The sequence below is a fragment of the Cervus elaphus genome, chromosome 22, assembly GCF_910594005.1.
Source record: "Cervus elaphus chromosome 22, mCerEla1.1, whole genome shotgun sequence".
NCBI classification, from domain to species: Eukaryota; Metazoa; Chordata; class Mammalia; order Artiodactyla; family Cervidae; genus Cervus; species Cervus elaphus.
Genome location: NC_057836.1, coordinates 30,676,773 through 30,703,730, shown reverse-complemented (window position 1 = coordinate 30,703,730; position 26,958 = coordinate 30,676,773). Strand labels below are relative to the sequence as shown.

The 26,958-nt window shown below is 37.5% G+C and overlaps 2 protein-coding genes across 3 annotated transcripts in view; one reads left to right on the top strand and one right to left on the bottom strand.

Moving 5' to 3' along the window:
• The window catches only part of RECQL (RecQ like helicase), a 34,484-nt gene extending 33,094 nt beyond the window's left edge, over window positions 1-1,390 (top strand). The window contains exons 14-15 of the mRNA XM_043880866.1: window positions 289-418; window positions 1,013-1,390. Of these exons, the coding sequence (XP_043736801.1) occupies window positions 289-418; window positions 1,013-1,165 (283 nt within the window). The 3' untranslated portion in view covers window positions 1,166-1,390. The remainder of the gene's footprint in view (window positions 1-288; window positions 419-1,012) is intronic.
• PYROXD1 (pyridine nucleotide-disulphide oxidoreductase domain 1) lies at window positions 1,218-26,819 on the bottom strand. Of its 2 annotated transcripts, XM_043880868.1 has the most exons (13): window positions 26,625-26,683; window positions 23,872-23,952; window positions 21,401-21,507; window positions 19,204-19,323; window positions 16,560-16,688; window positions 13,108-13,181; window positions 9,640-9,800; window positions 8,821-8,921; window positions 7,425-7,560; window positions 6,430-6,542; window positions 5,456-5,578; window positions 3,403-3,540; window positions 1,218-2,221 (listed from the first exon to the last, which is right to left on the bottom strand). In XM_043880868.1, the coding sequence occupies exons 4-13, from the start codon at window positions 19,273-19,275 to the stop codon at window positions 1,973-1,975; spliced, it is 1,296 nt and encodes a 431-aa protein (XP_043736803.1). In that variant the 5' UTR covers window positions 19,276-19,323; window positions 21,401-21,507; window positions 23,872-23,952; window positions 26,625-26,683; the 3' UTR covers window positions 1,218-1,972. The 2 variants fall into 2 exon arrangements, with proteins under 2 accessions (XP_043736803.1, XP_043736802.1); XM_043880867.1 differs by lacking the exon at window positions 21,401-21,507 and having other exon boundaries at window positions 26,625-26,819.
• Between the last annotated feature and the right edge of the window lie 139 nt (window positions 26,820-26,958).

Below are 26,958 nucleotides of genomic sequence, written 5' to 3'. Positions count from 1 at the left end.
GCTGTCTTTCCTGATTCTTATTTTTATATAAGTGCAACAGAACAAATGGTTTACTGGTTGTTTCATAGAACTTTTAAACACACTATAAAATTGACCTAGTAAACAAATTCAGACTTTTAATTATCACATGTCAAAGCAGCAGAAAAGTAGAATACTATATTGCATTTTTATACTAAAAGTTTTATTTCATATCAATGTTAGTTAAAATTATTTTACTTATTTTTTATAAATTTCAGTTTGTTGTCTGCAACTTCTCAAAGCCTGACTGTTGGCCTTTGTCTCCTGCAGAGAAGACTACAGTTTTACAGCTTACGCTACCATTTCATACTTGAAAGTAGGACCTAAAGCTAATCTTCTGAACAGCGAGGCCCACGTTATCACCATGAGAGTAAAGAAGCCCGTGCAGAGCTGTTTCAGGGTGATTGCTGATTTTCAATCTTTAATTATTTGAAAAAGACAATAAAGCCTGTGTCATGCTTTTCTTTAGTACTCTTCTGGGTCCAGTGGAACACAAAAGAGATAAGTCAGTGTTCTTGGAATCTGGGTATAGAAGAGAGAAAGCCTACTTTTGTGTTCTGCAGAGGTATTAAGTGGAAGGATGTAGACTAGTTTTTAAATAGACTAGGGGTTTCCCAGCTTTTGGAATGTGCAGACTCTATTTTAATGTCTGATGTCACGATGCGCCCTGCTCTCATGACCTAGCTGTGGTCAGTACTAGCTCCACAGTCGGCGTGTGCAGAAGCTGAAAACCCCGGTCACAGACTAACTGCTCTCCAGCCTGCAAAAGCTCAGCGGGCGCCAGCGTGTCCACGGACACGTCAGGTATTCCTTATGGTCGTGACAGCACAGCCCTTCCTATTCCAGATGGGGCTCATACTGGAAGACATTTGAAAATAAAAACAAGACCACTGGACATTTAAAAGAGCTGATCAATATAGAAGGACTCGATATTAATCTCCTAAGAAAATGAAATAGCTGAATTTTTACCAGTGTTTGTCTTGTTGTTTTGCAGACTGAATCACCTCAAACCTGTCATTCTGAAGGAACTGATAAAAAGAGGGAAGAAAAAACTACAAGTAACTTCCTGAAGAGGTCTGCAAACATGCTTCAGCAACCTGATTGTAAGAATACAGGGGCTAAGAAAAGAAAAACTGATAATGCATGAGATGAGTGTTTCTAAATTTTCCAAGAAAATATCTTATGCATGGATACAGTACTAGTTTTGTAGTTAACCAGAAGTTTAATTTTAAGACAATTTTATCAATATTTTATACATATGGAGCTACATGTTCAAAATTTATCTCTGAAGTATTGAAAACTTGAGAATTTGAGACATTCTGAGGTCTTGAGATCATGAATTGCATAAATTTACAGTATGAAACAGGAAAAATAAATTAACTATTGTAAAACCCTTTAAATGTGAAATACGTAAGAGATTAAGTTCATGTAACTTTGTTAAGTTCTTTATGTCTTGCCACAACTAACTGTATTTTTCTTTTCACACAACTGGCTTACAAAGGCTGATCATAGAAAGTGAGTGATTTCATGTAACAATAGTTGTAGAATGCAAATAAGGAAGGAATAAGGTATCGATACAAATAATATAGCAAGTAAGATACTGCTACACATCTGCTTAAGTAGATTACAAGAGTAAGCTTCTTGAAACCACAGCCTGCCTTTGACCTCTCATGGTCAAAGAATGGCTCTGGTATGTTAACCAGATACCACACTGTTGGTTAAGTAGATAACAAGCTAATTCGTTTCAAAGCTAAATCACAAATGAATGTCTCTAAGTTTAAAACACAGAAATGGATACTTCAGACTTATCTTTACATAATTAGTGGTCAATTTTTTGTTAGGAAAAAAAAATCTATAGATTATTTTAACTTCAGCTGGTCATCATTAAATCTGGGTAATCCTCTGACTTTTTAAATCTTATTTGCAATGTGATGTAGCTCTTGAAATGCCATTTCTAGTCAAAATAATCTTCTATATCAATATTTGGATCCAGCAGATCTTCTCCATATGCTGAAAGGTTCATCTGGTTTAAAATTAAATTTTCAAATGTTTCTTCTAAGTCAGTCTCACCAATTAAGACGGCGCCCATCATTCGCCCGTTCTGCAGGACGGCTTTGATGTACTCCTGCCCTTTGGTACACCTCAGCAGTAGTTCATGGTTTGAACCCAAGCCCTGTGCATTGTATTTTCCCAGTAATACAACCTATATAGAGAAATATAAAAATGTTATTTTAGTGAGTACTTAAGAAGAAACAAAACACACAGTTATTTTGTGTTTTCCTAGAATGGGAAATCTCATCACAAAGTTTTACTGCTAAAAGTGCCATTTAGAAGGAACCAAAGAAAACATTTGTACAGTATGCATTTACTCCACAGATGACACTACCATACAATGTATATGAACACTAAAAATACCTAGTGATTATACAAATACGTAGGATGTGGAACTACATCAGCCTGGAGTCATTATTTTTTTTTTAAAGGCTGAATAAGAAACTGAGTTAGATCTTTCATGGGCAAATTGTTGAACCTCTCTGAAATTTTATGTATATATTTGTATGTGTGTGTTTCTCCTTGTCAGTAAATGAGGAGGAAAAAACCTGCCCCAGAGTGATGTAAAGAGGGTTAAATAATATGTAGGGGGTAGTACCTGCTCATTCTTTGGTATGAATAGCTGTTAATTCTCTTCACAAAGGAGGAGTGAATTTCAAATAAAACTCAGAAATGTACCATCAGGGAACTAATCTGGAAGAGATTATCCCCCCTGCCCCCCGGCCCCGAACTATAAGAGTTCAGTGAGAAGGCAGGTCTGACTATCAGATCCAGGGACCGTGCTTAGTCGCTTCAGTTGTGTCCGACTCTTTGCGACCCCATGGACTGTAGCCCACCAGGCTCCTGTCTCCATGGGTTCTCCAGGTAAGAATGCTGGAGTGGGTTGCCAGGCCCTCCTCCAGGGGATCTTCCCAACCCAGGGATTGAGCCCAGGTGTCCAGCATTGCAGGCAGATTCTTTACTGACTGAGTCACCAGTGAAGCCTGACCCTATGAAAGGTATGTAGCCCGCCAGGCTCCCCTGTCCATGGGATTCTTCAGGCAAGAATACTGGAGCGGGTTGCCATTCCCTTCTCCAGGGGATCTTCCCAACCCCGGGATTGAACATAGGTCTCCTGCACTGTAGGCAGATTCTTTACCTTCTGAGCCACCGGGGAAGCCTCCAGCAATAATACCAGTTATGGGTTTGTAAGAAATGAGGAAATCTGTCATTTTTTGTACAGTGATTAAAACCAGATTAAGCTCTTATTCACGTGAAAAAATTAATGACTGTAACTAGTTATAAGACTAACAAGCAGGAAAGGTACTATTAATATTTGTCTATCTATCTTACCTTATAGTTAAAAAATTTTGTTACATGAGCGAAAAGTTCAAAGCTGAAATCCATGTCAGTGGACTCTCCCACGCTAGCTGCAGCCATGCACTTTGCCGCATACCAGCCCATCTGCCTAGCCTGGGTCCACAGCCTCATCTGAAATAAAGAAGGTCATGCAATTTTATTTTTCATTATTATTTGAAGAATGTTACCACCTTAACCAAGTACAATTCCTTAAAGTGCTTGACAGTCCCTGAGAACAGTTACACCTAGCTTGTTAGGTAACTGACTGGATCATTGTCACACTAACCAACTGCTTCTGGTATTTGATAATTCTTATGCCTCATGTGTGGCAACTAATGTCTTTTTTGTGTGCAAAAAATAATAACTATAATCATGAGCTTTAAGAATTTCTGAAAGCAGTGAGTTGTTTTTTTTTTTTTTAATTTGGTGTCCTCTCTAAACAAGGTTAGGCCTGGTGAAGCAGGAAGGCAGCCTACAGAGCCCAGTAACAACTAGAGAGCGGCCAGCAGAAGTGGCCTCGATACTATCCTGCCGCACTGTTGGTAATGCATTTTAGCCTCCAAGGCCCTTCAGTCTGCGTCTTGGACTGTGTGAAACAATTACTGCTTATGCAAATTAAGAGATGAGTTTATTAGAGACACTCACAGTAAGAAACACCTGTTTGTTTCTGGCCATTTCTTCCCTGTGCTGGAGCATGAGGCACACGAAGGACGTAATTGACATATTCCCTGGCTTCAGCCCTTCTGCCATGCTGGGCTTAGTCACTCAGTTGTGTCAGACTCTCTTCAATGCCACGGGCTGCAGCCCGCCAGGCTCTTCTGTCCATGGGGATTCTCCAGGCAAGAATACTGGAGTGGGTAGCCTATCCCTTCTCCAGGGTGTCTTCCCCACCCAGGAATTGAACTGGGGTCTCCTGCATGGCAGGCAGATTCCTTACCAGCTGAGCTACCAGGGAAGCCCGGCTGTAAACCTTAGTGGGTTGAAATGTTAAAACGACAACAACAAAAACAGTAACTCCAATTCCTAATTTGAGTTTGCGACAGATATGCCATAAAAATGACATAGGATGTCATTGTAGAGAAAACTAAAAGCAAGTTAGTTTGAAGCATTTTAGAAATATGGCTGACATCACCCTCTTGTTGATGCTATCTCTGATGTATGTAAAATAATAAAGCTGATTCTTAAAATACATCTAGTTCTTCTACTACTTCACACTCCAGTTAATCTGAATGAATAGCCCTACCAGTGGAACCAGTCTTTCACCAAGGTAGGTGGTTTTTTGTTTTTTTATTGGAGTAATCACCAAGATAAGTGTGTTGACTGCTTCTTTTATCTGTAACATCTACCTCTGACTCTCCTCCTAAAACAACGCCACCTCTGGCCCCCGTCTTGAGTATCTTCCTCTAGGACTTCTGTCCCACCATTACGAGGCAGGCAACACTGTGACAGCAGGGGGAAATTTAGCTCCAGGTGGAAGGGGTTGTTAGGCTGCGGAAGGCTGTTTACCATGGGAACAGTCTTTCAGTAATTCCCACAGGGACCAGGATCATCAGAAACAATGTATGGTTTATATCTCAGTGTGCTATTTTTTTAATCTAAAACTGTGCTTTCCTAAATCGCAGCCACTAGTTACATAACTATTTAAATTAATTACAAGTAAAATTTGAATTCAGTTCCTCAGCCACAGCCACCTTTCAAGTGCTTAGTAGACAGGTGGCTAGTGGATACCTGACTGGACACTGCAAAAGTACACAGTGTATCTGTCATCACAGAAAGTTCTACTGGACACTGCTGATAAGCATCTGAACATGAAAAAGTAACGGTCATAATTCTTTTTAAAATTAAGACATCCCAGTCTATTCCATCACTATGTAATACCTCACCAAAAGGGACAAATTCTAGTGTTTTGAACAAAACAAAACCTCTGATAGCTTCCCACTTAAAGTAGAAAAGCTGGAAAACCAGAAAGCTGTATTTACTTGTGGCAGCTCCTTTATTTTCAGATGGACTCTCTGATAAACATCTGTGATCGGTTATGCCAGCTTACCTGTTGCCAGACAGGGCTGGGATGCCAGGAGGCCGTGCAAATATCACCTGCGGCGTAGATGTCAGGAAGGGATGTGTGCATGTGGTCATCCACCTTCAGGCCACCGTCTTCTCCTACATCAAACTAAACAATGTTCCTCATAAGCACATGGGATAAGGAAAAGGAAACATGACCTTTTCGTTCTGAAGTAAAAGAACAAGTCGAATTTCTACATGTTGATATGATATGTTGATAGGTGAGGAAAGTGAAAAATAGCTGCCAAATTTAGGCAACTAATCTGAATTTCCAGTCAGTCAAATTCTTACTAAAGATGAATCCATACCATTCTTGGGACTTCAAATTCTTAGAACATCAAAAATTGCCAATAAACATATGACCACCCCACTCATAGTTGCAAAAATATTCCTCAGTTACTACAAGCTTCTAATGCTAAAAAGCAAAAAATACAAGCTGGTTTCTCTAAAAGAATCACTTTTTAAGAATTCATAGGAAGTCTCTGAGGCCCACTTCCAAGGGGGCGCTAATGGCAAAGAACCCGCCTGCCAATGCAGATGTAGGAGAAGCGGGTTCGATCCTGGGTCGGGAAGATTCCCTGGAGGAGGGCATGGCAACCCACTCCAGTATTCTTGCCTGGAGACTCCCGTGGACAGAGAAGCCTGGCAGCCTACAGTCCATGAGGTTGCAGAGTTGGACAGGACTAAAGTGACTTAGCATACACATCAGTCTCTTAGCAACATTTAGATAAATGAAATGTGCATTATGTCACCTTAAATAATGCTGGGATATTAACTGCTTAAGGATTTGACAGTAAAAAAAATACTGAACATGAAGACATGAATATAAATTGTTTTCAGCCATCTTAAATGACAGTTCTGTGCCACACTTCAAATGAACAATGTTCATGCTTGAGAATTAGAGATCTTACAAATAATACTTTAGCAATGTTCACAGTGAGACAAAAATTTTCAACTTACATTGTTGCCACAGAGAAAAGGTTCTGTATTTGGTGTAACTCCTGTAGCACTGACAATGAAATCGCAGCCAAATATCTTTTCATTGGTCAATTCCACATATACAGGCCATATCTCTTTAAAAAAAAAAACTTTTTGTTCTCAAGTGTAATCACAAACACAGCCTGTAACATTATGTGAATATGACAACTAGAACAAAGAAGAATTGAACAAGGCAAGAGGTGACTTTAAAACAATAACTCAATAATATTTACCAAGTACATTTGCTAAAACAATTTTGATATAACCAATTCCATCTTCTTATTTTGGGTATAATCACGAATCCATGGCAGGCATTCTAAACATTTTTCCTTCAAATTTAGACATAAATTCTAACAAAGTAAATTGATAATCACTTTATAAATTATTTCTTTAAAAATCTTTATTAATAAATTATACTCCATTGAGAGTTTAGTCCAAGTAAGTTACTCCTTTTTCAAAGTTTTCCCTTATTATTGACACTCAGACAATTCCTTTCCCTGTGAAAATATTCAAAGAATTCAGAGCAATGGGGTATCACATACAGGAGGTTTGGTTGAATATATTTCATAGAGTAGTTCTCATGGGAATGGAAAATAGGAATTTCAGGAGATCTGTACCTTAGTTTCAACTTTATAGATTTCAATCTGTCTGATTTTGAGGATGTCACTTCATCTCTAACAGCATCAGCTTTTTAGTTTTTATTTTTTGTCTTGATCTGCAAGACACTCTTAATTCACTCACAGGGGTATGATGGTCAAACAGTGGCTTTGCATAAAATGTTAAGCTCTATAAAATTTAATTTATTAGAAAATGCAAAGAGTTAAGTAGTGAAAATGAAATGATTTACATTATTAAGTTATGGTTTTATCTTTTCACATTTAAATTTTATATGGAAGTATGGAGTTTTTAAATATAACAATAAGGTAAAATTGTCTTCTTTTTAAATAAGTGATTATTTTTCTTATTTTATCACTTACCTTTGTCAGTAGTAACTGACTGATCATGATGGTCTCTTGGAAAAGACAAGGATTTTTTCTCAGAAATTCTAAATTCTTCCTGAAGGTAAATTTTCTTTACTTCACACATGGTTTCAATGTGAATTTTATGAGAAAACTAAAATAAAGAAGTACTGGTCACCATAATACTTCCAGAAAGAAGGATGGGTTACTGATGATGAAGAAAAAATTTATAATACTTACAGAAACTAAAAAAAAAAAATTCTCACAGTAAAAGTGAAAACACATTTAATGCTCCCAAACATGCCTCTTAATTTTGTGTATGAAAAGTGTGAGCAGAAACTCATTTAGTATTTAGAGATCAAGAGTTGAATTGGCAGGTAGCATTAAGGGCATACTTTTTAATACAAGCCTTATCAGTAATTACATGTATCTGTATTTTTATTTTATTTATTTTCAGCGGTGCACAGGCTTTTCTCTAGTTGCAGTGAGAGGGGGCTGCTCTAGTTGCAGCGCACGGGCTTCTCGTGTTGCGGAGCACAGGCTGAAGGGCGTGTGGGCTCAGTAGTTGAGGCTCCTGGGCTTTAGAGCACAGGCTTCGTTGCTCCACGGCATGTGGGATCTTTCTGGATAAGGGATTGAACCAGTGTCTCCTGCACTGACAGGCAGATTCTTTACCGCTTAGCCACAGGGAAGTACTGTATATATTTTTAAATTATAACTGTTATGGACTAAAAAGTAAATTGACACATCCTGATTGTTATATTCCAGAACTTTAGTAAAGTGCCACTTAGGTAGGAGATACTCAACAAATGTTCACTGAACTAAACTGAAGTTGCAAGTTAAAAATACCATTAATTGTAGGACCTGAAGGTGCAGGAATAAATGATTTTGTGTGATTTCCATCACAAAATTTGATATACACAAAGTTGATATACTGTGAAGTCAGGCCCACTCCAACCTAATGAAGGCTGAAAAGAAATCATACACAGTAATAAAGACTGTATATGTATTTCTTACAATATTTAAATATCACACATAGTCTTTTAACCACAAATAACTAAAACATCTAGTAAATGAGTAAGAGCAGTTCATCTCTTATGCAATTAGGATATTAAATGTGTAATTTATTTAGAATCTATCAAATAATCTTTAGAATAGACTGCATCCAAAGAGACCTTTGAGAAAAGATTAATTTTAAATAGGATGGGTGTGTTTACTAAAGTCTGTGTAAGAAGATCTATCTCTAAAGTTCAAATGGGCCAACTGGCCCCGAAGTCCATTCTTAACACCATGGATTTTAAGGAAAATGACTTGGCCAATTCTTTGACTACAGGCTTAATAACCAGTCTTTAACAAACAGTTCAAGAATTTAAAATTGGATTTAGATATGTTTAAACAGTACATGAGAACATACCTCTTTTGTTCCTTTAAGATCCAGCCCTTCATGCCAGTCGGGTCCCAGGGCGCTGCCTATGTTACCAGCATTAGCTCCGGTTTGTGCTTCCTTTTTCCGTCCTGAAGAGACAAACTCAGTTCAAAATCCAAAGGATACAAAAACTGCCAGGCAGAGAATTATGTGTTCAGAAGTTTTTAGGTAATGTAATAATTCTCATACACACATTCATACAGCAGGACTAAACTTATCTATATTATTTATTACTTTAGTAATTTTGTGATATATAGCTACAAAATGGATAATCTTTCAATTGAGTGTTGTGTATAAACACATATAGAGTGCTTCATGGATGTTATAATCACTGGTTAATATAAAGAGTAAGAAAATCAGACATTCAATTTTGAAAATTTTGTCAATTTTCAGTGTGACCCAAACTTACAAAATTCTTGTTCAATTTTATAAGTCAAAAATTTAAGGAAAAAAAAAGCTCTTTTAAACTAAAAAACTGTATTTGTTTTTAAACTCACTGCATTTTATAAACTTAGGTGTTGTCAAACTGTAGCATCTGCCTGCACAGATGTAGATGGGCTGGTTTATTTAATTCACTTTAAATTTCCAGTTTTAGTTACACATATTTTTCATAAAAAATATATCCTACATATATATACGTGTGTGTGCATGTGTATGTATAATCTTAAAAGTTACATAAAGAAATAGAAATAAGTATTATCTACAGTCCTATCAAAATATTTTGCTAAATTTTCTTAATAGTCTTTGTCTATGTGGTTAAAAAGTAAAGTCTCATCTGTGAATGAATGAGCTAGCCACCATACTTACCTTCAGTTGTATATCTGGTTCTTTTTCGTGCAATTTTAGCCTCTGGTTTTTCATCAATGAGCTTTGAAGTCAAGAATTCAGCTGCTCCTGCATCGAAGAAAGTATTCCCAATTGCTTTATCTTTAATGACCCAAATTACTTCACAGCCTTCAATTTCATACCTAAAAGGAATATGAAAGTTACTTAGAGCACTTTCAAAGCATAAGAAGAAATCTTTGTATGATAAGTAACAACTACCTCTTAGGGCAAGAGTAAAGGAAATATTTTAAGGCAAACTGAGAATGATTATTAAGCACAATATAACACATTTCAGGGTAATAAGAGTTAAAGTAGAATAAATAATAAGGGAAATTTAAAGTTTATTTAGAGAACATATACATGACAAATATATACACTGAATCCCTGGAGGAGGAAATGGCAATTCAGTATTCTTGCCTGGAGAATCCCATAGACAGAGGAGCCTGGTGGGCTATAATCCATGGGGTCACAAAGAGTTGGACACGACTTAGCGACAAAGCATGCACACATATGCGCTGAATAGCATGTAAAAATTTTTAATGACTATCACCTAAAAGTGTTCAATTTCTAAACATCGTTATTATATGAATGTCCCCCAGGGTTCCCAGGAGTGAGCAATGCCTGGTTTATCTAGTTACAATGTAATCAGTAATGGAAGGATGGGTGACATATAGCTACAATATTGAGACAGTTGACTTCTTTGCAAACAAATATTTTATTAATATGTATTCAAAGCACATTATGGAAGGACAGAGAAAAAAGAAAGAATGAGAGTTACAATGAAAATCTTTGCTGTATAGGAAAGGATTACCCTGCAATGAATTCCTTTCATCTAGGAAATTTCCAAGACACCTAGCCAAAGAAAGACCCAGGTCACAGAAAAATGAAGGATCTTAGAGGAAAAAAGAAATGCCCAAGGTATATAGAAACCACCTTCTATTAATGTTCATGAGGTAGCAAGAGCTTCTGGGCTTCAGCAATTTTATCTCTAGGTTTGGACACTGAGAATGTGGTTTTCTTAAGAGTCACTCCACAAAGTCCCTGGAGTTCACTATAATTTATCTGCTCTTAATACGTGTTTTGGTACAAATGAACAAACAGGATATATGGTCATCCTAACTATACAAGGATTTTATTTGAAACTGCAATAGTAATCAGTGTGTTAACGTCACTGGTCACTTCCCTGGTGGCTCAGACGGTAAAGCGTCTGCCTACAATGCGGGAGACCCGGGTTCAATCCCTGTGTTGGGAAGATCTCCTGGAGAAGGAAATGGCAACCCACTCCAGTACTCCTGCCTGGAAAATCCCACAGACGGAGAAGCCTGGTAGGCTACAGTCCATGGGGTCACAAAGAGTCAGACACGACTGAGCGACTTCACTTTCACTTCACTTTATGGTAAAAAGTGTTACCACCTTTATTTCTCAAAGTGACATAATATAACATAGTTAGGTTATATGATTTTTCAAGGCTGACAGATAAGCTGATGACAGAAAAAAGAATGTTTAGTACATCTGACTCCAGGTCACCTGAAGTTCATGCTTTTTGGCGTATGGTAAAGGAGCCCTTTGCCTTCTCCAGTGGGCCTTTGTTTTTGCTCCTCTCTTATGCCATCAGAGTACTTAATAGTTACTAAATTTCAGATTATCTGGAGAACATTCTATCTCATGCTGCTCAGATCATATAATATTGCTGATAAACAGAAAGCAGAATACACATAACTTTTATATTCCAATTTTACACACAATTTTTTTTTGTTGGTATTTTAAAGTAATGTAGCAGCGTAACACATAGCAGTATAGCTTAAAATACTGATGCTTGCCCGGTGGCCACAGTTACTGTAAGCAACCACCAGAAGTAACTCCGGGGTGTGCTGTGCCTCACAGGGTGCCCTCTAGTCCTCTCATCCTATGGCCTATGTCCTCAGAAAGACGCATAAGCAAGACGGTGTCATCACACTTTGGGAAATTCTGCTTTCATTTCTAAAACCACTTTAAAAAAAACCCAGAAAACAATGAAGTATTACATTTTGTGAAATTATGAAAAACTATGTTTGCTTGAAACAGAAAGGATTAACCTACATTTGGAAACAGAGATAACAGCTGAAATGAAGGCTTACTGAAGAAATCAGTATTAGCATCAGTGGAACATGGGGGCTATTATAAAGCAGAAAGAGTCTGGATATGGCATTTTTCATTAAGACAAAAAAGCCTAATCATTCAGTTAACCTAAACTGAGAGAACAGCACTACATGAGCAGCACTACATGAGCACATTCTTAAATAATCAGAGTTTACTGAATATAAAATTATGAATTTTATCCAAGTATATGGTCTTCAATCTCCAACCTAAATAAAGAATAGGATTAAATATTGTAAGACTTGGAAACTTTGAATGTGAGCAAGCTTTTCAATGTTAATAATATAATAGTATTAAGCTCCACTTTTGGTGATAATTGATAAGAGAAAAATCTGTCATGTCTATGTAAGGATTTGAAGCCCCTCGTACAATAAATCTATGCCTCCCTCTTCCGGCCCATTTGGTCTTGACTCTGGTTTTTTCTTTGCATTTTTCCATATAATGCCACAAACTTCATAATTACATTAATGACTGCCAGTGCTCACACTCAGGCAATCCAAGCACTCTTACAGTCTTCCATTGAGATTCACCGTCCTCTAAAAAGAGGCAAAAACCTACTCTCAGGGCTGGAACAAATGAAAGGGAGCCAAGACAGGGTTCTGGCAGACTCCTTTTTTGGATATAAATTTGTCCTCTTTGTAGCCAGACCCAACTTTCTGGCCTGAAAAATATCTAGACTAGTCCATGTCTGCCATCTGCGGAAAGATAAAATCACAAAGGAAGTGCATCAACGCTCTGGAGACTACAGCAGGATATTCCTCAATGGTTTTCAAACTGTAAACACCATATTAAGATGATAATATTTCATATTAAGGTGTTCACATTCCCCAAACTTCCAGAAACCAAGAGTTACTCCCGTTATGTGGGAGTACCACGTATCTTGAAGCAGAAACTCACACACACTTTGAGTTTCATGGCCAGATGGGTAAGGTAAATGCGTGAAGCAGGATGGGGTATAAGCAATAAATAGTCATGGGGACTATGGGCCGGACTCTCAAAGGTGTACATATTTAAATTGTTTTTCAATATAGCACATGCTTACAGGAACACATGCATGGGTCAAATCTAACCAGTCGTCAGTGAGGCTGAAAGCTTTCCTGAAACTCTTTATGTTTCATAAATAACGAATTCTCAACTTCTCAACTATGAATTATTTCATGAAAGCTAAAAAAAGTGGATTTTCTCCTTGAAAATACATGAAAAACAATTATCCTTATCTTTGATTTTTCAGGATAACAAGATATTTTCTCATTTACCAATAATTACACGAATCACAGAGCAATCCTTACATAATATTAAAAAACATGTACTTACACTAATTCAAGTGCGATACCACCATTCCCTATGATCATTATTCTCTTAGCTTTAGTAAGTTGTTTCTGAAATTCCTGTATCAAAAAGAAAACGACAAGTGTTTTGTAGTATGGGCAATGCCTGAAGCAAGAGGCTTCACTGATAATAAATCTCTTTCCCTCTCTGGCAGGACGTATCCTCCCGATTAATGTAATAAAAATGCTGCCTCCATGTTTTACCCCAGATTGCCGTTATAGCAATGCTTCTTCTAGCTTTCTTTCCCTGTGTGTCATTACACTCAAATGCAGCGCGAGGCTCTGTCTTTAGCTTACTACATTCCCAACTACTGGACCAAGTCAATTTACCAACATGACACTGAGCTGCATCCTGGACACAGGATTCTTCCTGCCCTAGTCCCTCAGTCGACACTTTCCCTGCAGTCTCAGAACTTACAGAAATGAGGAGCACAGCGGCACAGTGGTTCAGAGCACAGACTACAGAGGCCCCGGCTCCAGCAGTTACTAACTGGGTGACCTTGGGCAAGCTGCTTAACCTCTCTGCACCTCAGGTCCTCCCAAGTTATAAATCAAAGTGAGAAGTGACTATATCTCAAAGTTTCTTGAAGCATTAAGTAGGATGATGGAGATAAAGTTGTTAGGAGGAGCAGGCACATAATAATAGTTTTTTAAATGTTATCACCATTGTAAAACAGCTAATTGATCCCTCCACTTTCCATTCCCTGCCAAAAAAAGATCACAATGAGCTTGAGGAAAAAGTGACCAGAAATCATTCTTATGGTATGTTCTGAAGTAGACAAAAGTCCCATTGCTTCAGGATGACAGCTGAACAGCTGAGGCAGTCAGCTCTACTTAGTCCCCTATCTCTGCAGAGTGGGAGTAATGACTGCCACAGGATTATCATGAGGACTGACGAGTTCATGTACCCAGAGGACATCACTGTAACATAGTTATGAACTTAATCCTTGATAATATGAACCTCAAATGTTTATAAGAACAAAACCCAGTTCTAGTATTCTCTGAAATTCCTATTTAAGAATAAGCTTTAAAAAAATTGCTATCAATTTAATAAGACTATGAAATCCTATTCAGTTCAGTCGCTCAGTCGTGTCTAACTCTTTGTGACCCCATGGACTGCAGCACGCCTGGCCTCCCTGTCCATCACTAACTCCTGGAGTTTGCCCAAACTCATGTCCATAGAGTCGGTGACACCATCCAACCATCTCATCTGCTGTTGTCCCCTTCTCCTCCCGCCTTCAATCTTTCCCAGCATCAGGGTCTTTTCCAACGTCTTGGTTCTTTACATCAGGTGGCCAAAGTATTGGAGTTTCAGCTTCAGCATCAGTCCTTCCAATGAATATTCAGGACTGATTTCCTTTAAGGTTGGTTGGTTGGATCTCCTTGCAGTGCAAGGGACTCTCAAGAGTCTTCTCCAACACCACTATTCAAAAGCATCAATTCTTTGGCGGTCAGCTTTCTTTATAGTCCAACTCTCACATCCATACTTGACTAGTGGAAAAACCATAGCTTCGACTAGATGGACCTTTGCTGGTAAAGTAATGTCTCTGCTTTTGAATATGCTGTGAAATCTTATTATATAAATATAAAATTACTACCTCATAAGACAGAACAACACTGAGCTTGAGGTAAGAGAGGAGTATTGTGACTGGAACCAAGAAGATGTTCTTGGCAATAAGGATTAATGAATTCTGAAATAAATTACCAAAAGGAGTTGCAAAAGGTTCTGAATATAGAATTTCACCTTTTTGGGATAGTTTACCACTGTTCTCGAGCAGAACAAACCATGCGTCTTTTTCAGTTCTAGGATTCTGTAACACAAAGATCTTCTGAATATTATTTATTTGCTAAGAAGTAAGTCTTGGACATGCTTTGCCTTTTGAGAAAAAGATCATTACATCATTTAGAATGCAAATCACATATTCCCAATCAGAGTGGAATAATGTGTGGTTTGTCTCCTGAGAAATCCGTATGCAGGTTAAGCAGCAACAGTTAGAACTGTACATGAAATAACGGATCAGTTCCAAATCAGGAAAGGAACAGGTCAAGGCTGTATACTGTAACCCTGCTTATTTAACTTATATGCAGAGTACACCATGCAAAATGCCAGGCTGGATGAAGCACAAGCTGGAATCAAGATTGCCAGGAGAAATATCAATAATATCAGATATGCAGATGATACCAGAAAGCGTGTCATCTTATGGCAGAAAGCAAAGAAGAACTAAAGAGCTTCTTGATGAAAGTGAAAGAGGGCAGTGAAAAAGTTGGCTTAAAGCTCAACATTCAGAAAACTAAGATTAGGGCATCTGGTCCCATCATTTCATGACAAACAGATGGGGAAACAATGGAAACAGTGACAGGCTATTTTTTTGGGCTCGAAAATCACTGCAGATGGTGACTGAAGCCATGAAATTAAAAGATGCTTGCTTCTTGGGAGAAAAGCTATGATGAACTTAGCATATTAAAAAGCAGAGACATTACTTTGCCAACAAAGGTCTGTCTAGTCAAAGCTATGGTTTTTCCAGTGGTCATGTATGGATGTGAGAGTTGGACTAAAGAAAGCTGAGTACTGAAGAATTGATGCTTTTGAACTGTGGTGTTGGAGAAGACTCTTGAGAGTTCTTTGGACTGCAAGGAGATCCAACCTGTCAATCCTAAAGGAAATCAGTCCTGAATATTCATTGGAAGGACTGATGCTGAAACTGAAACTCCAATAATCTGGCCACCTGATGCAAAGAACTGACACCTTGGAAAAGACCCTGATGCTGGGAAAGATTGAAGGCAGGAGGAGAAGGGGGTGACAGAGGATGAGATGGTCAGATGGCACCACTGACTCAATGGACGTGAGTTTGAACAAGCTCTGGGAGTTGGTGATGGACAGGGAGGCCTGGCGTGCTGCAGTCCGTGGGGCTGCAGAGAGTCGGACACGACTGAGGGACTGCACTAAACTGAATGTTAGTTGTAACCTTCAGCACAGACATTATACCTGAGATAACACAGAAAGAGAAAGAACACGGATAAAAAACAAGATAAATTATCAACTAAGTGTTAGTTGCTCAGTCCTGTCTGACTCTGCAACCCCATGGACTGCAGTCCGCCAGGCTCCTCTATCCATGGAATTCTCCAGGGAAGAATACTGGAGTGGGTAACCATTCTCTTCTCCAGGAGATCTTCCTGATCCAGGGACTGAACCCAGGTCTCCAGTATTGAAGGTGGATTCTTTATCATCTGAGCCACAGAGAAGCCCTAAATTATCAACTAAAACTGAATTCAAATTGGCAGTACTAGAACATTATACTACTTTTTGATTTATGAGTCATGAAGACTTTCTTCTGCCACTACAGTTTAGAAATTATCATTGTAAGTATAGCACTTTGATTCAAATGCAGAAAACGTCTAAGAAGTCTTCATGTTTCTTTCCCATGACCCAAATGTTACCTGTGCACTGTCTGTATCACGGATTCCTAACACATAAGGATTTCCTTCACATATCAATTTTGGTTTTGCTCCAGCACACAGACAGAGCTTCTTATAAATATGCTGATTGCCATCTTCAGTTAAAATGCACTGTAAAACCGTAGAGCAATGAAGAGAGGGGAAACATTTATACATGAGTACAGTTACGAAACATTCAATAAAGCAAGAGCAAAAAATATATGAAGGTTGCCTCTTGGTGGCACTCAATACTTTGCTACAGCAACGACAAAGCTAACTAAGTACAAGTATGTGTTCTCTAACCCAGTGATTCCTAATCCTTTGGAACCATGAACCATCTATAGAAATCTGATGAAAACCAGTCCTTTTCTCATGGGGGAGAAAAGGTACATTCCCACAAAATTTTGGATAAAACTTTGAGAATCTCGTCTGGAAAGGTATGTTGGCCTTAAAGACTAAACATTTAGAAATTTTTAAATTGAGCATTCTGATGAACATTTCCTTGATAAACACTCTAATCTCAACGGGAGTCATTATAAGTAGATTCATGATTATAATCATATCAGACCTTAATGTCTGTTATGGGTGCAGAGGAATAGTTAATGGTAGAAGAGGTAACAATAGCTTCTGAATCTAAAAATTCAGAAGTGCTGAAAAACAGTGTTTATGCTCTTAAGTACAAATTGCAATCACATTACCAGCAAACATCATGCTCTTTGTGGATTACATGTTTCTGTAAGTGAAAAACATGTTAACCTTAAATCCTAGCATGTACTGGCTTTAATTTATATTAATTTTTAATGAGTGAATTTAGATGAGTCTAAAAATACATATCAGAGACCCATGGTTTTTGTTTCTTAATACTGAATGGGTATCCATGTTGGAGTAGCATTTAGAAAGCAGATAGACATAAGCATGTGCTACTATGAGAGATGTCAGACTTTGCTGGAATGGTTTTAGGGGTTAATCTTTATACCTTGTGTTTGATTTATAAAATTTGTCAAATAGCGAAGTACATACCCACTGAAATATGTTACACATTTTAACTCTCCAGCTACGTAAAAAATACAACATAAAACCAATAAACCAACAGAGTATAATCATACAGAAATGTTATACAGGTCTTCCTTTAGATAATCTGCTTACAATTTTAATAGAAGTTATAGGCATTGACCAAATTTAAAAAATTATTTGCACCTAGGTACTATAAAAATAAACACGAAACCTTTTTATTGACTACTGTTAAATTTTTGCAGACAAAAAGGTAAAATACATCATTTCTAATTCACTAAAGAATATGAAGGATGGATCATAGAAGACAGACATGTATACTATACAAGACACATTTCAAATGAAACACTTGGCACTCTGGCTCATTCCAATGCCCTGATACGTAAGTTCCCTCACAATTCATTTGTATACTTCTGAGCCTACCTCAGAGTGCAAATTCACTGACATGGGTGTTTTATGGAACAAGTGTTACCATTACAAATATTAGGAAATCACTGTGGTGTTTGGATTCAGATTTGTAAAATTTTTCTCATGAAACTCAGTACTTTTTCTTACTTTTATTTTTTCCTGTCAAGTTATTTGTGACTTGTGACACACAAGTTATTATGTGTCAATAACTTGACACATAATGCTTTCTCCCTAAGGGAGAACTCAAACCTGGGCTGCTTCAGAGAAACAACTACAAACCCTGCTTCCCATTTTAGTGCCTGAAGTTCATGTGAAGATATTGTGTATCACATGACACAGAGACTTCCCGACATCTGAGACTGAGAAGTTGCCCTTCCTGAGACTGCCTTAGCTTGGGCCTTGTATCATTTTGGACTGTTATAACCACCTTCTAATTTGGTCACTGGCTACTAGCCACTTGTTCTACCCTGGTTCGTCTTTGACACTGCTGTCAGATACATCTTCCTAGATGAATATTTTATCAACCTTTCTTCCACTTAGACTCTCTTTATTATTTATCCACTGATGATAAAATGAACTCAGTTTATTAGCATGACATAAAAAGTTCTTCACAATCCTATTTACTCACTTCTCTGGCCTAGTTGGCCAATATCCTTTCCTTATCCATACGCCAACCCCTCTGATGGCCTCTCTCTCTCCACATGCCCTTCTCCTCTCTTTGGGTCTCTCAACACGCAGTCTCCACTTCCAGGAATGCCCTTCCCACGTGGAGAACTGTTACTTCACCTACCTTTTTAAAACATAGCTCAGTATTACTCACTCTGTGAGGTCTTCCTAAACATCTAATACCAGAGCTTTGATAATATTTCAACATTAAACATATGATGTCTATATTCCCTATGATGCTGAGAGCTGCTGGGAGCAGGCTTCTGCCATTACTGCTCCTGTGCCCCGCACTTAATGCAGTGCCCAGAATACAGTGAACACTATACAAATGTTAACGATCATTTAAAATGTAAAATCTAAAATGCTAACCTAAACTAATGATATATCCCCAAGAAACTCAAAAAAGGGGTACATTTTTCTAATACCAACGGGAATCAATGTCACTAAAATTTACACGCCAGGGACCTGGGTGGTGGTGCAACAGGTGTGGTAAAAGGAAGGCAGGCGAGACCTCTCACCAAGATTTAACAACAGCAAATGTCATTAAGAAAAGTCCTCATACATGCTCTTTGCTCTTTAGTTGCTTCACTCCAGATTCTATAACCTTGATGTTGGGAAAGCGATTTTCTAACATGGTACTTGGTTGTTCTTCAACATCAAATTCTTCTAATACTTTAGAAACCTATATGAGAGAAAAGAGATAAAAATGCATACTTAAATTTTTTAAGAATTTTAAATAATAAAATATTTTCATTTCTTTTTTATACACTATTTATTTCACATTCATAAAACAGGAAAGTTTGCCAGCTGCAATATCCACAGTAGAAAGGCTAGACTCCGTATCTTTAGACCTAAACGCAAACACTAGTCCTGCCTCTCATGGGCAAGTCAGGAAGTCACCGAGCCTTAGTCTTCTGGCCTGTAAAATGAAGGCTAACACTACTTACTTCTGTACAGTTTAATCAAACAGCTTATCTATTTCTTTATCCTTGCAGCTTTCTCTTTCTATTTACTAGCTAACGTTACTATGAGCTAGTCTTTGGACTCTTTGTTCCTGTTCTTCAAAATTGTCAGCCTCCTCTTGGACTCACCTTCTGTCTTATCCCACTAGGACTCCACTATGGATCATTTCATCTTCTCTCCAAATCCTTTACTTTCTTGCTCTCTTATCCTTAACCATTAATTACCCTGAAAACTTCCAACCACAGACCAAATTACATCCATTCTCCAGTTGTAAACCCAGGCGGCTACAGAAGACCCACACACATTATAGACTAGTATTTCCCCTCAAACGCTGTCTGGAAATCCTGCTGCTTGGCTATAGCAGTTCTCAAACCTTTTAGTCTCAAGACCTCTTTATAGGCTTACCAACTGAGGACCCCAATAAGCTTTTGTGTTTTTGAGTTAGACCTAGTAATATCTGTTGCATTAGAAATTGAAACGGAGAAAAATTTTAATTATTTCTTAATTAACTTAAAAGTAACAATAACAAATCCAATACATGTTAAAAGTGATACACTTCTAATGAAAAATAACTATTTTTTTTTTTTTTAAAACAAAACAAACTGAGAAAGCAGCCCTGTTTTGCATTTTTGCAAATTTCTTTCATGTCTGGTTTAGTAGAATTTAGCTGGGTATCTGCTTCTGCATTCAAACCGCGTCTACATTTAAACCATTGCACCATTGTTTTTGTTGAAGTACATAGAGAGAGTTAGCCTCACACAGATATGTAGCCCTTTCAGATAACTGTACATTCTTCTTGATGTTACACTAAAACTCAACAAGTGATGGTTTCTCAAAGATTAGATGCAAAGTAGAATTTGATACTGTATCAAGAACTTTTCATTTTGGGACTGCGTAATCCATTAGTCTATCCTGCACTTTGATAGTTTCAAGTCTGTCTTGTAATTTCACACATAGGATAATACTGGTTCTCAAAATTACAGAGATCTTCCAAATACTGACACATTTCCTATCAATAAATATTAAAAAATAATCACATTCATTATTATCACCAATCTCATGAGAAAAAGCTAAGTACTATAAGGCTAACAGTGAAGAATGAGTTTTCCAAAAATCTAATTTTTGCTTGAAAGCTCTAATTTTGTCATATTGGCAACAAATACCATTGGCTGGTTTCTTGAAGTGACAGGCTCACTTCATTCATTTTCCAAACATGAATGGCCACAGTGGTGGCAGTTGTTCTTTCAAGTAAAAGTGATGTTCCATGAAAATAGTAGCTAGTTCATCTTGCAACTCAGCAAGTATACAACTGCTTTTCCTTGAGACAATATTGTACCCTTCATATGAAGAAATGCTTTATGCATACATATTGTGTCACAGAATACTAAAAATATGCACACTCAAGAGGCAAGATTTAATAAAAGTAACATTTTTTAAGAAATGGCTTTTATTTTATTTTTCCCACTGTGTGGTAGTCAAGAATACAATGGCTACCCGGGTAAGTAGCTTCCACTCCTTTTATACCATCAGTGCAAATACAGTGAAAAGTGCAGTAACATCTTAGTAACATTCAATCCCTCAGTGACTTTTTCAAACTCTCATCATTCTGATGTTCCCCAAACTTATTCTATCCTCTTTATTCTCAGCAAATCACCTTACACACAGAGATCACAAAGAACTCTGACTACTTTCCCACTATCTAGATGTTTCTCTGCTCATGTCCACTTTCCTTGACCCACTCCCACTATTTCAAAGTCAATCCACTGCTCTGTGCTCCAGATCCCATCGCCTCTCACCTCCTCAGGACTCCTTCCTTGTTATATATTCCTTGCTTTCCTTCATCTTCAGGCTTTCCCACTGGTTTGTTAATCTCAACAGGTGAACATGCTCAAGCAATTCCCACCTTAAAAGAATAAAATTCAACTTAATGCTAGATCTCATGTCCTCTTGTTGCCATTCTAAATCTTTTCTACCTTCATAGCCAACTTTTTCAATAGAGAAAAGTTCATGCTGTCATTTTAGAATTACCTCCCATTAATTTCTCAAAATTGCATAAATTCTTTGAAAGTCACCAATGATTTATACTAGAAATAACCACTTTCCAACCATCATCTTACCTGGCCATTCCATAGAATCTGACACAACTGACCACTCCTCTTAATTGAAACTCCATGTGATCTCTTGCAAACACAGTAAAACCTTTTTATTCTTTAAATCTCATTTCAATGCAATTTCCTATGTAAAGCCTTCCTTAACTCCCAAAGGCAGGCTTTGGCGCTCTTTCACAAAGTTCAGTATGTATGAATATAAATATATTGGTAAATGACCTCATTTTTTGCCTCTATCAGGATAATGATGAAATTGTATGATAACTATTTAGTGCATATTTGTTGGCCCAGTAGAAAATAATCATCTGAGAAACTGACCATGTGGGATCTATAGCCAGAGAGTCTGGATTCAAACCTGTCAATAAACTTGAAAACTGACCGAACCTCACTGGGACACATTTATTTCATCTGCACTGTGGGGAGAACAACCTACTTCACAGGGTTAAGAATTAAATACATTACTACATTTAAGCATTCAGAAGTAAAGCATAATAAGTACTCCATAAATGTGAATTACCATTAATTTCTCTTCTCCTTTAAAAATTATACAAGTCATGAATATGTGTTCTTAACACTAAACAAATAAATAATACATAACATAGAATAACTGTCAAACTCCCTCTTTACCACTCTTTCCCCTAACCACACTGATAACCATTAGTGACTTTTTGATGCATGGTCTATACTTTTAACTTCCATATCCTGGATGTCTAGCACAATGGTAAATAATCTAAATATTCAGTAAATGATAAAAGGAATGCAATTTCTGACTTCTATACACTAAAAAAAAAAAAGACATTTGCTATTTCAATGCACTTTCATATATATTAGTACATCTTAAGCTCACAACCCTGTTAAGTAAGCAAAGAAGATATTATCCTAATGATGCAACTCAGGTACAGAGATTTGTCAAGGCTACACAGCCAGTAAATAATCACTAGACCTAGAACCCAAGTTTTCTCTTTCTACTGTACTTGTACTTGGAAGATTCAGCCATACATCTCTAAGTATGTACTCATAGACTATAACTGAATTTATGTTTTTTTCTTTTAGAAATTAAAAGCCTGTTTAATCTGTTCTCTGGTTCTCTCAATCCCATACATAGTTCTTTTTGGCTATACCTAAGTACTTTACCTATCTGTAGGCAGGTTATAAAGTGCAACATATGGCACTAAATTACCCTTGGTCTTAAGAGTTTATGTAAATCTTAGGGATTTATGTATGAAAATAGGGTAGGTTACTGTATACTGATCTCTTCCCTGAGAGACAATATTATTAAGAACTTTTAGAAAACACACTTCAAGATTGGAAAGATGTGTTTGTGGGACATGGGTAGATTGCTTTTTCTCCCTAAGATCAAATCTTTAACCTTTATTTCAAGATTAAGTCTATACAAAATGCCAAAAGGAAAAAAAAATACATTCCATCATCAGAGTGTTATAAGGGAAAACCTATACTGAATCAAAGACTATGTGAGTAGTCTTCATTGTAGTATGGTAAGAAAAGATTTATGTTTTTCACCTTTTATTCATTTATTTTTTGCATAGGCCCTATAATATTCAGAACTATAGCACTGCAGTACATGTATGTAGTTTATAAATATAATACTAAGATATGAGTGCAAAAGTTTTTAACACGTGAGGTACAAGATCAAAAATGTTGGGAGTCTCCTTTTCTATGATACCATGACCCAAATGCTCTTTAGACTATTATAATGTTATGTGTAAAATAAACTCATGGAACTACAAAGTGTTCTGAGATGCTTACTACACATCTGAAGCATTAATTCTCTGCAAGTGTAAACTCGGCTCAGAGGTAGTGTTCTTCTGACCTGTACATACACACACACTTATCATAAAGATATACATGTATATTTGCATTCATATGTAGATGTGCATAACATCCTTCCTCAAAAGAGAAACTTTCTGAAACATACTTCTGAGTGGGGAGGAAAAGATGAGAGACAACCAGAAATTTAATATATTCCAGGTGCTTTTGGTATTTCATGTGAACAACTCTAAACTTTGAGCTATGATTTGAAAATGAGTACCAAAAGAGCATTTGTTAAACAATTAAAATACTACAATTACACTAACTGCTATGTGAGTTACTGCAGTTTTTGAAAATTAACACTAAGAAAGGTATATGATGGTTCTTACCTGCTTGAAATTTGTAACCGCTTTAATAACAGGAGAAGCTGTTATCAGGAGAATATCTTCTGATGGAAAATTAATTGCCAACTTATTAAAAAAAAAGAAAAGAAAATTATGATAAATAACTATTAGTACATAGAGGGGTGAGACAGATAATGCAATTTTAATGTTATTAACTTAGGAAACTAAAAACTCACTGTTCTCCCTTTAAAGGTCTCCATTTTCCTGGGTCTTGGCTCTATTTATGGGGTAGTGGTGAGAAGCTTTCAACTCCGATATTGATTAAAATGAAACATACATTTACACTACACTCTAACAATAACCATGAAAAGGATGAGAAGGAACTATCTTCCTATTTAACAGTTAAACCAACTTTTCTTCATTGCAAAATAACTTCATTTGTCTTAAGCAGAATGAAATCACAGCAAACTCCAATAAAACACTTAAAACTTTAGCAACTTTCCCAAGTGCTTTGGCATGCCCAACCAGTAGAGACTCTGAGAGTCTTATCAAAATCCGGAGGTTTAATCTGCCAATGTTTCATCATCTTCCTTAGTTACAACCTCTTCCTTTCTCACTTTAAATTTCCTAAAAGGATTTTCTTAACCCCTGCAGCTCTGTAACTCCACCTATCTTGATCTGTCTCTGCTTCTGATTAAGACAGACTTTGTTTTTTCGCTTGTGCTTTTTGGTTTCCTGCTATACACGTTAACTTTTAAAAAATGAATGTTATTGCAAAAACCTTAAAAAAAAACCAAAAAAAACCAACTGAGCATGTTCAATTCACCTACACATTCATTATTCGTACCACCTTACTTAAATTTTTTATAATATCTGACATTATCAATCTCTCCTTTCCTATGTATATTCTGTAATTTATTTCCTTACTTTCTGTTTCCATTACAATACTACTAATATCACCTCTGAGTTGGTCTTCCAGTCTCATACTGACCAGCTTGCTCTGCTCCAAACACACTGTAATTAATAATCTTTCAAAATTTTTCATTTGATCATGTTACTCCACTGGTCACAATCATTTGACTACTTGTAAGTTTTTGTTAAATTCTTGGCATGACTTAAAAGATCCTTTATGATCAGGTCCCTGTCAGTCTTCCTGGCTTCATCTCTGGTCACTTTCCCCAAGCACCATATACTTCAAGTTTTGCTGCTTGCAGATGGTTCTATGCTTTTTCACCTGAGATTACACTGCTACCTCCCTTTGGAATATCTGTCTTTTCTTGTCTACCTGGTAAACTGTTATTCATTCCTCTATACAGGCATAACAGACACCGTGGGCTCTGTTCCTGACCACTGCAATGAAGTGAAGACGGCAATAAAGTGAATCACATGAGAATTTTGGTTTCCTAGTGCATATAAAAGTTATGCTTATACTACACACTGTTGTCAATACTAAGTGTGCATAAAAATGTGTTCTGAAAGTGTTGTAAAAAATCTACATGCCTTAATTAAAAAATATTTTATTAATAAAAGTGCTAACCATCAGCTGAGCCTTCAGTGAGTGTTAATCTTTTTGCAATCTTTTTTGCAATAGTAACATCAAAAATCACTGATCAAAGATCATCATAAAAAATAGCATAGTCATTTAGAAGTTTGAAATATTGTGGTAATTTCCAAAATAGGACAAAGAGACACGAATGAGCAAATGCTGTTGGAAAAAGGGTGCCAACAGGGCTTGCTCCACAGGCCTGCTGAAGACCTTCAATTTGTAAACAAGTTATTTATGTGAAGTACAATAAATCAAAGGGCAATAAAATGAGATATGACTGTACTAAGACAAAGGGCCATCTCCTGTGAGAAAGGACACTTCTTCCCTAATTCATGCCTTACTAACTCCACAGGCACCCCTAAGGTAGTGAACACACTGATGAAATGATTTACTTATTTATTTACATTACTCACTAGGCTTTGAGTCTCCAAAAAAGAGGCACCATGCTCTGTTAGTACTAGTCTAATCAGTCCTTAGTACAGTATCTGGATTATAGGTGTTCACTTGATGAATAAATGAAATCTACACACATCCAAAGATTAAAAGTTAAGGAAAAAAACTTAATTTCTAATGACTTCGATTGCTTATATTTACTTCTTAACCAATACAATAATCTAGACCCTTTTGGAATACATGTATTCATGTAAAATACATGTAAAAACTCCTTACGTATATATGTTGTCTGACTGTGTACTATAAATCAGAAAAGCATCACCTCGCTTCACTTAAGCCCATGTCGGCTGTTTTACAAGATATTACTGGAGATGACATCTCTTCTATCTTGGGAGTCCCAAGTCTACAAAACTTACGTAAGGACTTCTTTATAATCTAGTTACGATGCACTGAGGACGTGGGCACCTATGAGGAAGCTGGATTCAATTAGGCCATTAAGAAAGATGGCGGGATTTTCTGGCCAAGTACTTCCTAGTCGTAACCCATCCCTCTTCTACCCACATCTGCTCTGGCATCACCAGGACCACAACCGGGTTCAGTCGGCTTTGGGTTTCCCCTAATGACTTGCTCGCCATTCCTCGCCCCCGCATCGGAGAAGAAGCCTGCGAGGTACTAAGGACATCCTCTGTGAGCCAAGACAGAGTCTCAAATACCTAGGAGACGGAAGGGGTGCCTAGGGAAAAAGGAAACAGTGAAAGCAACCTGGAAGAAACACTAGGGAAATGGGGCGGGCGGGAGCCTCAAGCGCCAGCGCCTCCAGGGTCTCGGAGAGACGAAATCGCTTGCGCGCCCGCCTTACCTGCTCCGCACACGTGACACCCGCGATGCCACCGCCGACCACAACGAACTTCCCCGCTGTCGGGGGCGAGCACGGAGCCTCCATGGTCTTAGTGGTTTGAGGACTACATTGGGAAGCCGGAAATGTTTGCATTCCCGGAGAGGGAGGGCGCAGGACGCCCACTTCCGGCGCATGCTCCTGAGAATCCGAGCTACGGGTGCCTGGGAACTCACACTTAGTCTCTCCGCGCTCTTGGGAAGCCGAACTACGGGTACCTGGGAATTCACTCTTAGCCTTTCCTCACTCTTTGAAAAGTCGAGCTACGGGTGCCTGGGGAGCTCACATTTAGTCTCTT

Bases quoted from the DNA above. Each gene is read 5' to 3' on its own strand.
- PYROXD1 (XM_043880867.1), bottom strand. From the start codon at position 26,756: ATGCAAACATTTCCGGCTTCCCAATGTAGTCCTCAAACCACTAAGACC. The intron at 13,182-16,559 runs GTAACATTTGGG...TTTTTGATACAG, and splicing joins GTGATACAGACAGTGCACAG to GAATTTCAGAAACAACTTAC. The intron at 7,561-8,820 runs GTATGTTCTCAT...TCTTTATTTTAG, and splicing joins ATCTTAAAGGAACAAAAGAG to TTTTCTCATAAAATTCACAT.